General features: G+C 38.1%; 1 protein-coding gene across 1 annotated transcript in view; it reads right to left on the bottom strand.

Moving 5' to 3' along the window:
* Window positions 1–11,051: 11,051 nt before the first annotated feature.
* The window catches only part of syn2b (synapsin IIb), an 86,633-nt gene continuing 85,385 nt past the window's right edge, over window positions 11,052–12,299 (bottom strand). The window contains exon 13 of the mRNA XM_056734995.1: window positions 11,052–11,951. Coding sequence (XP_056590973.1) covers window positions 11,822–11,951 — 130 coding nt within the window. The 3' untranslated portion in view covers window positions 11,052–11,821. The remainder of the gene's footprint in view (window positions 11,952–12,299) is intronic.

Below are 12,299 nucleotides of genomic sequence, written 5' to 3'. Positions count from 1 at the left end.
TGTCTGATGGTCTTTTTTGGAAAGACCCTTAGAGGAGTCCATTACAGTAATCCACCCTATTGGTGATGAAAGCATGAACATGTTTCTCTAAATCTTTGCTCGAGACAAAACATCTGATTCAGACTATGTTTTTGAGATGGTAGTACGATGATTTGCTTATTGCTTTGACTTGACTGCTGAAACTAAGGTCAGACTATAAAATGACACCAAGATTTCTTTCTGTTGATTTCAGCAATGCACTGGCAAAGGGAGTTCATAGGCCTGAAATCATTGGCTGAGGGTAGATTTGAGTGTCACCTGCATTGATGTGATAAGCAATTTAATTCTTTTGCATTATTTGGGCCAAGTGGGAGTGTAACCGGAACGAACCACACCTGCACCAGGCTGGCTTTGAACCGGGTCGGCTCGGCATGGGAGTCGGGCGCTCTAGCGAGGAGGCTAAAGACCGCAGTCCCTAGTGTCTTTCGCTAGAGAGTACTTGAGGCAGAGGAGTGAGGTTTACTTACTGCACAGCTCTACACTAGCTTGCCTGCGTTACATTCACCCCCCTAAACCTCACTCCCAATCCAGGTCACGGCACCACTGTAACCGGAATGAACCACACCTGCACTTGCACCAGGCGGGCTTTGAACCGGAACGGCTCGGCACGGGAGTCCGGTTCTCTAGCAAGGAGGCTAAAGACCGCAGTCCCTAGCGTCTGTCGCTAGAGTGTCCTTGAGGCAGAGGAGTGAGATTTACTTACTGCACAGCTCTTCACTAGCTTGCCTCCGTTACAGGAGCATGTACAAATTGAACAGGAGCGGTGGAAGAAATGAGCTCTTTGGAACACCACATGTCATGGATGTCCACCAGATTCATAGATGCCTATGTTCACATAGTAACCTTCCCTTTAAGGCATGACCTGAACCCTTTAAGGACCAACTCAGAAAAACCTTCCCAGTTTTCCAGCCTATGTAGGAGTAAATTGTGACTTACTGTGTCAAAGAAAGCATTGAGATCATGTTATACCAGCACTGATATCTTGCCTGAATCAGAATTTAATCAAATATCATTTGATGCTGACGGAAACCAGACTGATAATTGTCCAGGTAGCCATTTGAGTTTAAGAAGTTGGTCATCTGATTGAAGACAACCTTTCAATGATCTTGCCTATAAAAGAAAGATTTGAAATTGGCCTGTAGTTAGACAGTAAGGGATGGTCTAGATTGTTCTTTTTATAGTAGAGATTTGACAGCTGCAGTTTTTAGGGACTACTTAGTTCCTGAGAGCAGTGAGGTTCTTACTATTTTTAGGAGATCTGCTTCTAAACAGTTAAACTCTTTTTTCAAAAAGGATGGGGGGGTGGTGTCAAGGCTGCATGTTGAGACTTCAAGATGCTGTATTATTTCCTCCAAGGTTTTGTTATCAATTGTCTGAAATTCAGATAAAGTTGTTACTTTATGAGGTTGTTGTAATGAAGTCAGACTGACCTGAGTGCCAGATGGGGATTTGCTGATTTCCATTCTTATATTATTGATCTTCTCAAGGAGAAAAGATGCAAACTCATTACATTTGCCATCAGACAGCCTTTCCATGGTTTGGACCTTTGGAACAGTGCACACTGTGAAAAGCGCTATGAAAATAAAACTTAATTGAACTTGACTTCGGTGATTTGTTATTCCCTCTACAGTAGCAAAAAGAGTGCAGGTGTTGTTTATGTTGCAGGTAAATAATGTGTGAGAAAAATGTCTGTCTAGCTTTGCCAAATTCGATATTGAAGGTATGCAGGCTGTCATTATAGATGTAAGAGTGAACTTCAAGAAGTGTTTTTGCCACATGTGCTCAGCTTTTCTGCATGTTCTTTTCATGCTTTGTACTGCTGGTGTGTTTCTCCAGGATGCTTTATGTTTGCAGATAATCGTCTTGACCTTTACTGGAGCAATAGCATCGATAGCATTTTTTACTTTTGCATTAAAGCTATCGAGGAGAACATCAATAGAGTCTGCAGATATACTTGGTGACCAAAACATAGCATCCATAAATAGCTCACTGGTGTTCTCATTTATGAACCTCCTTTTCACAGAGACAAGTCTATCTTCACTGGCAGGAAAGAAATGTTTAGATCTTTGCTAATAATCAGATCCAGAGTGTGTCCACGATTGTAGCTCAGTGGTAGGAGCATTGCGTTAACAACGCAAGGTTGTGGGTTCGATCCCAGGGGATTGCAAATACCTATGTAAAATGTATAGGATAAAGCAATGAAAGTCGCTTTGGATAAAAGCGTCTGCCAAATGCATAAATGTAAATGTAAATGTGTGTGACTGTGCACATGCTGAGTCAAATCGTAAATGTTTAAAACAGTTAGGAGTTCACTTGTAGTGTTGCTTTTTGCCTTGTCTACATGAATTTTAAAACCTCCGGTAACAGCAACGCAATCAAATTCAGATGAAATAGTTGATACCAGTTCTGAAAGTCATCAACAAACACTGAGGTGTATTTGAGAGGTCTATAAATAATTGTAAAGAGAATGCGTGGTGCGTTAAGACAATACTCAAAGGATGGGTAATCTCCAAGTAATTATTGCTTGCATTGAAAGAATTCTTTGAATAGAGCAGCTATTCCTCCACCTCTCCTAATAGTGCCACAGACTTCTATAAAAATTAAGTTTGGGGGATTTTAGCACAACAGCTCTTATCTAACCAAGTTTAATTTAGAAACATGAAGTCCAGGTTGTTACTGGGGATGCGGTCATTAACCAAAGAGGATTTGTTTTTTTTGTGAACTGATGTTTAAAAGTGCATATTTAACAGTAAAAGTTTCACCCCTTTCATTCTCAGACTCTCTACAATAGAGTGGGATACTTTTTTTCCAGCAAACACTACCCAGCAAGCAAGCTTGTGCTGGCACTCTACAGACTGATTTAGGGCTAGCCTAAGTGCCCCGAGCAGGACCCCTGAGAATTTGCTCACTGGCAAAACGTTGGCCCCTTAGCGCTGGTCCTGCACAGGCTGCCCTCAGTTAAACCCCACTCTTGATTTGTTGAAATGTTGATCACTTTTAAAGGAGTCCATTACAGTAATCCACCCAAAAGTTGATCACTTTTGCACCACAAAATCACCTTTATTGTGGGGAGGTATGGCCCATGTAGGGCCACCGCTAAGGGGCCAACATTTTGCCAGCAAATTCTCTAGGCCCTGTGCTGACAGCCTGATTGGGGCCCGTAGAGTGCCTGTGCAAGCTTGCTTTCAGGTTTGTTCCTCCATTTTCTCAGAGAAGCTCAGAAGAGGTGATGTTGGAGAGAGGGAGAGAGTGGGTAGAGAGAGGAACTATGAGTCTGGTGTTTCTGAAGGCTGAAGTATGTTATCTTGCCTGTACCGGTTGTTATTCACAGAAACGTCCTTGGGTGTTGAGTCTTCGTCACAGTCCAACTGATGTAAGGTCACTGGGCAGGGTACAGCTTGAGTGGTGACCGTGAGCAGTGGTTGTTGTGGCTGAGGGGTCTTATCCAAGTGTCCATCCGACTGCTGATGTGAACTCCTGTGGTCACTGAGGCCAGGTGTATGTGTGTCATTCAGGAGTGGACCGGCACACTCTACTAATGGTTGATGGATGGAGAAGAGAATATCGTCCTGCACCAACTTTGTTTGGGTGGAGGCACATCTGTTGTAAAAAGTTGTCTTTGACTTCAGAAGAGATTGAAGTTCAGTCTTCTCATATTGCAGGTTTTTTGCAGCCATGTATTCAGACTGAGTAGCCATGAAAACAAGAGCTGTGAGATCCCTTTTTCGAAATTCATTTATCCCCACATGTATGACAATCAGATTTATAGACTCATGTCGTGTCAGGATGTTGGAGAGTTCAATTGTTTACATCAGCCATCATTGCTTGAGGAAAACAGTATGTAAGTGTTGCCCTGCTACTAATGTTTCTGATAATAGAGTCCAGACTATGTGTTTGGCTCTGCTGCTTTCTGAGCGGAGCGCCATAGTCTGTTTAACACAGAGCATCTGCAGTGTCCCCTTTTGTATACACATTTAACTTTTTTAGAAAGCTTGTGTACTTATCAGATAAATTATAACGTATCATAACTTAAATAATTTAAATGGATAGTTCACCCAAAAACAAACATTCTTTCATAATTTACTCACCCTCTTAACAGTTTAAACCTGTAAGTCTTTCTCTCTTCTGCAGAACACAAAAGAAGATATTTTGAAGAATGTTAACTGTTGGTACCCATTGACTTGCACTGGTTTTGTTCCCATACAATATAAGTGGATTGGGACAACAGTTTTTGGACACCAACATTCTTCAAAATATCTCCTTTTTTGTACTGCAGAAGATAGACATACAGGTTTAAACTGTCAAGAGGCTGAGTAAATCATGACAGAATTTTAGTTTTTGGGTGACCGATCCTTCATATATCAATTTGTCAGAAAAGCTGCACTGTTAAAAAAAATATTTTTGTCAGCTGCAGCGACAGAGATATACAGTTATTATAAAACAATAATGTTTTGGGGACGTCAGAAATAAAATGTAATTTAACGATCTCGCCCTGTAAACTTATTTTTTCCCCTTTTTTATTGTAAATTTACGCTCTTCTGTAATTTAATTTTATTGAACAGTTCTTAAAAAATGAACAATTTGTAAAAAAAGCAGTACATTTCTTTTATGCGGAAAATCTGTAAATATAACAGAAAAATTCTGTAAAATTACTGTTGTTTTACAGTGAAGTTCAATTTGATGTGAAATAAAGTAACAGACTATTCTCATTGAGGGCACTGTGGTAGAAATTCACTCCACAAACCTGACTTAAAATACTGTGTCCCACACACCCACACCAGTGTCCAAGACAAACATGATTCTAACTTTCTAAAATGTTAATGTTGTTAAACAAAGAATGAAAAATGCACCAAACTCTTCATAAGTTACAGATTGTTTTATACTTCACAACACATGGCACTATTCATAATTGTATTCTAGTATTTTAGCTTTTAATAATCAGGACTAATTCATCAACACACAAGAATGTGGGAGGAGTTTATTTGTAGGAGGGGCAGATCCCTGCCTAAGACATTTGAACTATAAAATGCATCTCATTCCATCGAGAAAAGTAGAAATTCTATCACAGCCTGTAAATCAGACCTAATCCTTAGAAAGTATCATTTGACTTCTGCTGTACATGATGGGCGTCCAACTGTTGGGTGTTGTGCTGATCTTCTTGTCTGTAGGTCTGACTCTGCAGACAGGAAAGCACTGCAACTGTATCAAACGTCACCCTCAAGATGAATACTCCTCTTCTAAAATAGGTAAGTCAAATCTAATATCTTTTCCAATATAATTTGAATGAAATTTTGTAAATAGCAGAAAACATTTAGTTGAAGGAAACGCTGTGTTTCAGTTGATTTGTCATTTATATATAAAACCATGAGCAATTTTTTTACAATTATTTAATTTCCAATCAAGCAAGTGTAAAAGTACTATTTACATCATGCGCTGGAAATGTTTTTGATTCAGAAACAAACAACAATGTTCACAGTTGAATGTTGACAATAATTATGAAATATTTTATATTAACAATATTTAAGTGAGTGTTAAAACTCCACAGAGTTGTATAGTCATGTTCAGGATGTTTATACAAACAGCATTTCTAACATTTATGCCACTTTATTTTCCATCAGTGATTTTAGCTGACGTAACTGGAAAGAGGCTTCCTGTTAAGAATCAACACAACTTGGTTCGGTACAAAATCAAAATAATCAAGGTGAGATAATCTACTTGCACTTCAAGTATCAACATTTCTCAAATGAATCAGAATCAAATCAATTTAATGCAAAATAATGTTACTCTTTCATCTACAGAATATTTATCTTAAAAAGAAAGAGTATCAGAAATTTCATGTTTGCAGAATATTCACAATAAAATACTACAAATACAAAATATAATGAAAATTCCTTTTTCAGGTGTTGAAGGGTTCTATCAACGCACACAAAACTCAATACGTCTTCACAGATTCATCATCTTGTGGCATCAAACTGGCTCATGGGCGATACGTGCTTTCAGGTAAACCTCTGCTTCTCAAATTGAATCTAACCTTCACAATTTTTTTATTAGTGATACTTGTGAGACAAAGCATATCACTATGAATAATTCTTTGGTGTGTAATTCACCCCACACTGTTTGTCGTAGAGTAGTGAATGCTATGTGAAATCCACTGACCTATTTAGGAGAGGCATACTGTTTTAAATAATGTTCATCGGGCGGGTGAAGAAACTTGTTAGGTCATCTCCGAATGTCATAGAGCTTAGTGGTGGTCACATTTGAATTGGTCGAGCATGCAGGAAAAAGTGACATTCGAATGTGCTAGCCTCACCCTAGCAACCATTTAGAGCACCCAAGCAACAGTGTAAATATATGAATTATCTCTGCTCTAGAGTAATATTGGCAAGTCCTAGCCGCACCATAGTCTATCAACAGTTTAGAGCACCTTAGCAACCATGAAAACACAATAAGATAAGGCTCTTTTAATTTGGTTTACAAACTATTTTGTACATATCACAATTGGTGAATTGTCATTAATTCACTAAAATCACTAATTTTCTCATTTGATATCCCATTTACTCACTGTGCATAATTTATGTTATCAAAAGTTGTCAAATACTGAATTTGTCAAACAGATTTATGAAATCAAACATTATAATGAATTTCCCATTTCCACTTTTTCTTTTTTAGCCATCCAGTTAAATTATGGGATCAAGACGATGAAGTGTGACATTGTCAAGCAATGGGAACATCTCTCCTTAACAGAAAGAGAAAACTACTCACAAACGTATAATCTGGGCGGTAACTGCACGGTAATGATATACAGCATACAAAACCTTGCAAATTTTACTTTGCTATTCAAATTTTTCTACCAAAATGTCATAGTTTCAAGAATCAGCTTTCAGTCTCTAAACTGTACTTTTCATCACTTGGAGCAACATGAGGATGAATAAAACATAACTGAATATATATAGTCTTGGCAAACTATTCCTTAAACAACACAAAACTCATGTCAATGTCAAACTGTATGTCATCTCAAACTCATGTCAAACTGTCCTCTCCACAGATCTCTACCTGTTCTGACAGTCCATGTTGTCCCCAATCTGTGAATGAATGTAAGTGGGATGCCAATTCTCCTGACGCTCTGGAGTACGTCTGTCTGAGGGACAGTGACAACTACTGTAGCTGGTACTGGCCAGCTTCAAGAGTTGAAGAAGATGAAGCGTGCCTGGAATAAAAGACCAGCATTTTCTCTTTCTTAAAGATATTTGGTTGATGCTTAAAATCGTTGTTCTTTCGATTACTAATTCAGATTCTGAAATTGTTAATCAATATAACACTGCTGTTTTAACTCTGAGAGAGTAAAGATCCCATCGTTACCCCTCTGACTTTTCCCATCTGCAAATTAAACACCTTTGTATGCAAAAAAAAACGTGTTTCTATTTGATTGTAATATGAAAAGTAAACATGATTTGTAAAAACAGGATATTTTCAGTACTTTTGACTATAATAAAAATGCATATTGAGCAACATGTCTAAATGCATAATATGAGAAATGACAACATTAAAAAAACATCACAATGTTTAATAAGCTGCTAAGGTATATCATCTACATCTCTTATATTATCATCTAAATTTATGAATTCTATGGATGATTTTACTGCTTTTAACATGCATTTAAGTAACACATTGTTCATCATACTGTTCACTTTGAGAATCATTTCAGCCTTTAGCTCAGGTATCTGTTGATGGCAGAGGAACATTTCTTGAATTTTCGGAAATTGTAAGTCACACTCACTGTTACTTGAGAAAGTGACGTGTTGGGCTAAAAGATACATCATTTTTTTAGAATCAACTTATTTCATAGAGGTTTTACTGCCATGTCGGATCATGACTACAATAAAGGCAACATATTAACAGACCCTGTAACAACTTCAAGGAATGGGAAGGAGGCTTTTTATAAATGTGACCGGCGGGCAGTTTCTTTTAGTGGTTAAAGTAGCCAACTACGCCACCTAGGGACCTTCCCCCAGGACATCAGCACCCAGACCACTAAGGGCGCACAAGTTCACAATGACCCGGAAGGATAAAGATGAGGATGAACGATGAAGTTACTCGCACTCAGTTGTAAGGTGATCAGTATGTAGAGAGCGGAAGAAGCTTGCTCATAGAGGTTAAGGTTAAACAACACGCTCTACAGTGCCTCACCCAACCAAACTAATAATCAGTTTTGCAATAAAATTGCAATAATTAGTAACCAGCTGGTCACTTACAGGCCTCGGCCTTAGACCAACCACATCCTGCTACATAAAGAGTAAGTTCTACTGACACCACAGAATAAACAAAAATCTTTTTGTGATTATCATTTTAAAAAAGAATGAACTGCAGAGTAGGATTAAGTGTTTTGCATCAAACTACATTTAAATTGACAGTGTACAGATTATTTTTATAAGGTTTATACTACATTTATTTGTTTTATGAAAAGGCTACAGCCGCGGAAAGAAAAAAAAAAGAAGACCATTTCAAAAGGCATTTTCAGTTTTTCTGATTTTAGGAAGAGTAAACGCACCTATTAAGCTCATGTACCCATAAAGCAAACTTCCATCTTCGTTCATGTGTTCAAACTGTCTGGTGCCCGTTCTGAAAGCTGTGTAAAAACTTTGACCAAAAGTTTAGCGCCTTACATGTGCAGTTTTTAGACATTTAGACTTTTATCTAGAATCACTGTTATGTAGAATCACTGCTTACTGCCAAATTAAAGATTCATGTTTAAACTTTTGCATATTATGATTCTAAATCATTTTTTTTAAATAGAGAAGATGCTACAAAACTGTCAAGGCTTTCCTTCCTTTTTGTGTTTTGTCTTTTGTATTCATATCCTTTGTCATTAATTGTTATTTATCTCATCACCTGTTTCTGTTTCCCTTGATTACGTATTTAAGCCCTGTTTGTTCCTGTGTTTATCGTCCTGTTAAGTTGTTGTGACTTTTGTTGGATTTTTTTTCTTTCTGATTTAATATAAAAGCTCTTTTGGACATACTCAAAGCTGTTCTCTTGTACACACCATTCACACTAAAACCGGACCTCCATTCATTATGGATTACAACTCTCCAGAGAGAGGTACGTGGAGGACTTTCTGAACATCTGCCATCGAGTGAGTTGGAAAGACCGTTCTATCATTACTTGCTTTATGATTGGATTGGATATTGTCTCCCAGCGGTGTCTGTCCCCAGAATTCCAGGACAGACCACTGGTTGAGTTTCAGTCTCATCCTGGAAATGAATGGCTCTCGGTACTGTATGAGCAAGGCCCTTGCGGAAGAGACCGCATCTTTGGATCCTATCAGGAAGCATGTTGTGTGCCCCAAATTAACCAAAACACCACGGAGAAGTCCCCCACAATGCCCCACCACCTTAAAAAATGGCATGGACGCCGGGGCTCACCCGAGCCAGCGCCATGATCCCCCTGCTCAGACAGTTGCTGCGGGAGTTCGATCCTCTGTTTGTTAAAGGAGACCTTTCATGGACTTTTTTTAAGTCGCCAGAACCTGCTTCCAAGTTTCCAATTGAAACGTCTTCCTTTCGAGGAAAGTAAATTGTCTATAAATGCTGTATATGTAAATGTTGTTTGAGTAGACAGCTGAGTGTGTTTTGAGACACAGACGCTCCCTCTCTCCTCCCATCTGGATCACCTTTGGAGCACATGGACTAATATCTTGCTGAAGTGTCAATACAATTAATTGTAAGACATTACGAAACTCCTCACCAGAGATCTTTTAATAGATTCAGAGTATCTGTATCTTTGTTTCTTACCCGGTTTAATGTCAAGAAATTAAGCATCACATGCATGTGAAGATCATATGAGTGTCATTGTTTTTATATAGGAAATGGTCAAAAGTTTAATATAATGTAACAGAGATGTGAAGAGAACAGCCGGTGTTTGACTTCCAGTCATGATCATTTGTAAACATACATTTATCTATTTGGCAAACTTTGGGATTCTTTTCATTTGTTTCTGACTATGTGAAATCCCCATTGAAACCGTGACCGTGGCATTTTCCAGCGCCATGCTCTAAACATTGAGCCACATGTAAGTGTAAAGACTCATCATCAGTCATGTGACCAATTAGAGAAATGTGATGTCATTCCTCTGATAGAGTCTGGAAATGGGTCTTGTGCGTGCATTAGTGTTCTGAGCAATATTATGTATACATACCGATAACAAACTTTGGTAAAATTCACTAAAATAAATAATTGTAATTGTTTTAGGTTAAACTTCATATTTTATTAACATACCCAGTTATTTGATCAGTCAGTGTACTTTGCTGTTTTCTATATGTACTGCATTACTTGTCATCAAGTGCCATCTGCTGGACTCATGTTGGCTTTACTTTTTATGAATGAAGTTTTACATGATAGGAATGACCTCACTGAGAGGTTAACTTAGATTTTTCACAAAGTACACAAATATGTCTTTTTTATATGTGTGTGGGTCATGTTTGTACAATATTTGTTGACTCCCTCACATTAAACCCTCAAAATATGAGGTGTGGTACAAACATGACAAAGCAAGAAACTCAATTGACAAAATTATTTGGAAGTTGTGTTTTGCTCTTGACTTAACTCATGTGTTATGTATCGATTCAATTCGTTCTACATTTTCCCAAAGCTGAGATTCACTTACACTCCAAGCAATTATACAAGATAAATACAAAGTTTTTAATGTGTGTTTCACAATATATTTGAATAGAAAGTGAAGATGTGTTTTGTGAAGTTAGACATCAATCATAGCCAGGGTTGTATAGTCCTATAAAACATAACTGTATCCCAGTGCCCATCATTTCTTTTCATTGAAAACCCACAGCCAGGACAGTGGCCTTTATACATAATGAACTTGTTGAGGATCAACAAACACAAATGGGTAAAAAAGTTACAAATACATTCATAACAGTATGTGTTGCCACTCCATGTTTCAGCAGGATATACAGATAATGTCCAGTCTGAAAATGAACACAGGACAGAGCGCGCTGGCATCAGTGGAATGGTGCGCCACATGTTTATTGACACTTGTACAGAGAAAACAGTTTTCACCGGATCATGCAAAGCAATATTACTGCACAAAGAAAACACAACATGAACAGTGTGATTCCAGAAATAAACATATATTCAAATGAATCTTCTGAGATGTAAGACACACAATACAATATGATATGTAGAGATACTCCAAACATGGGACTCATGAATATCTTGACATGTCAATAAGTCCTGGACGAAGCTATGCAGCTAAAATATCAGTCATCCCACCACTGCATTATAACTGACCAGTCCAAGCAATGATATTATTGGAAACTTGAATAGGAAAGTGCTTTTATAAAGATCCGGTGGTTTTGTTGAACTAATGTCTAATTGGCTAATGATTACAACACACCGACTAGATACACACTGACTAGATACACACTACGGGGGTAAACAAGGGAAACTAGTCACAAGTCTTTTGGAAATGAAAACACACTACCATGATACGACTACAACATCGAAGGGTTATGGACAACTTCAGCATACACCAGTCTCCTGTAACTGCCTTAAAAACATTCCCCCTTCTCACATTGATCCCACTGTTTAGGGCAAAGTAACACACCAACGATCACTGTACATCCAGTCTCCACTTGTTAACACTCGGAATAGAACAGCGAAGTTGGGAGGAGGGGTTAACAGTTTATACAGCTACATGGAATTAACCTCAGATCAGGATGCATAAGGGTTGATCGCGTCCCTGGACACCCGTCGTGCTGCAGGGGTTTTCACTAGTCAGAGAACAGGCTGGCAAAAGATTTTCGCAAATTCCGGATGGTCTCAGCCTTGGCTTCGTCTTCATTGCTGGAACGGAAGGTCTCACCAAAGGCATTAAAAGCGTTGGTCAAGGACTGAGATTTACTGCAAAAAATAAGAAAAACTTTGGGTCAATCATTTCAATTTATGAAATGCAATAATGTAAAGTAACTGTGTAAAGCCACCTTGATCTCACAGAAATTCATAACTATTTTACGAGGTGGCTAATTCGTATGAATTCATACAATATGAATTGTACAAAAACGTATGATTATTAGCAAAAAGGAATGCAAGAACAAGGGTATGAACCATGAATAATTTTAAAGTTGTTTGGAAGGTTTGAAAGAAATTGGTGACGACTTGTAAGATTTCTAAAGGGGAAACATGATCAAAGTAATTGTCAAAGTATGTACTATTCCAGTTATTACAGAAATTTGATTCAGCTGACTTCTC

The sequence above is a fragment of the Triplophysa dalaica genome, chromosome 21, assembly GCF_015846415.1.
Source record: "Triplophysa dalaica isolate WHDGS20190420 chromosome 21, ASM1584641v1, whole genome shotgun sequence".
NCBI lineage: Eukaryota > Metazoa > Chordata > Actinopteri > Cypriniformes > Nemacheilidae > Triplophysa > Triplophysa dalaica.
The sequence above is the reverse complement of the archived record's forward strand: the minus strand, read 5'-3'. Positions and strand labels throughout refer to the sequence as shown.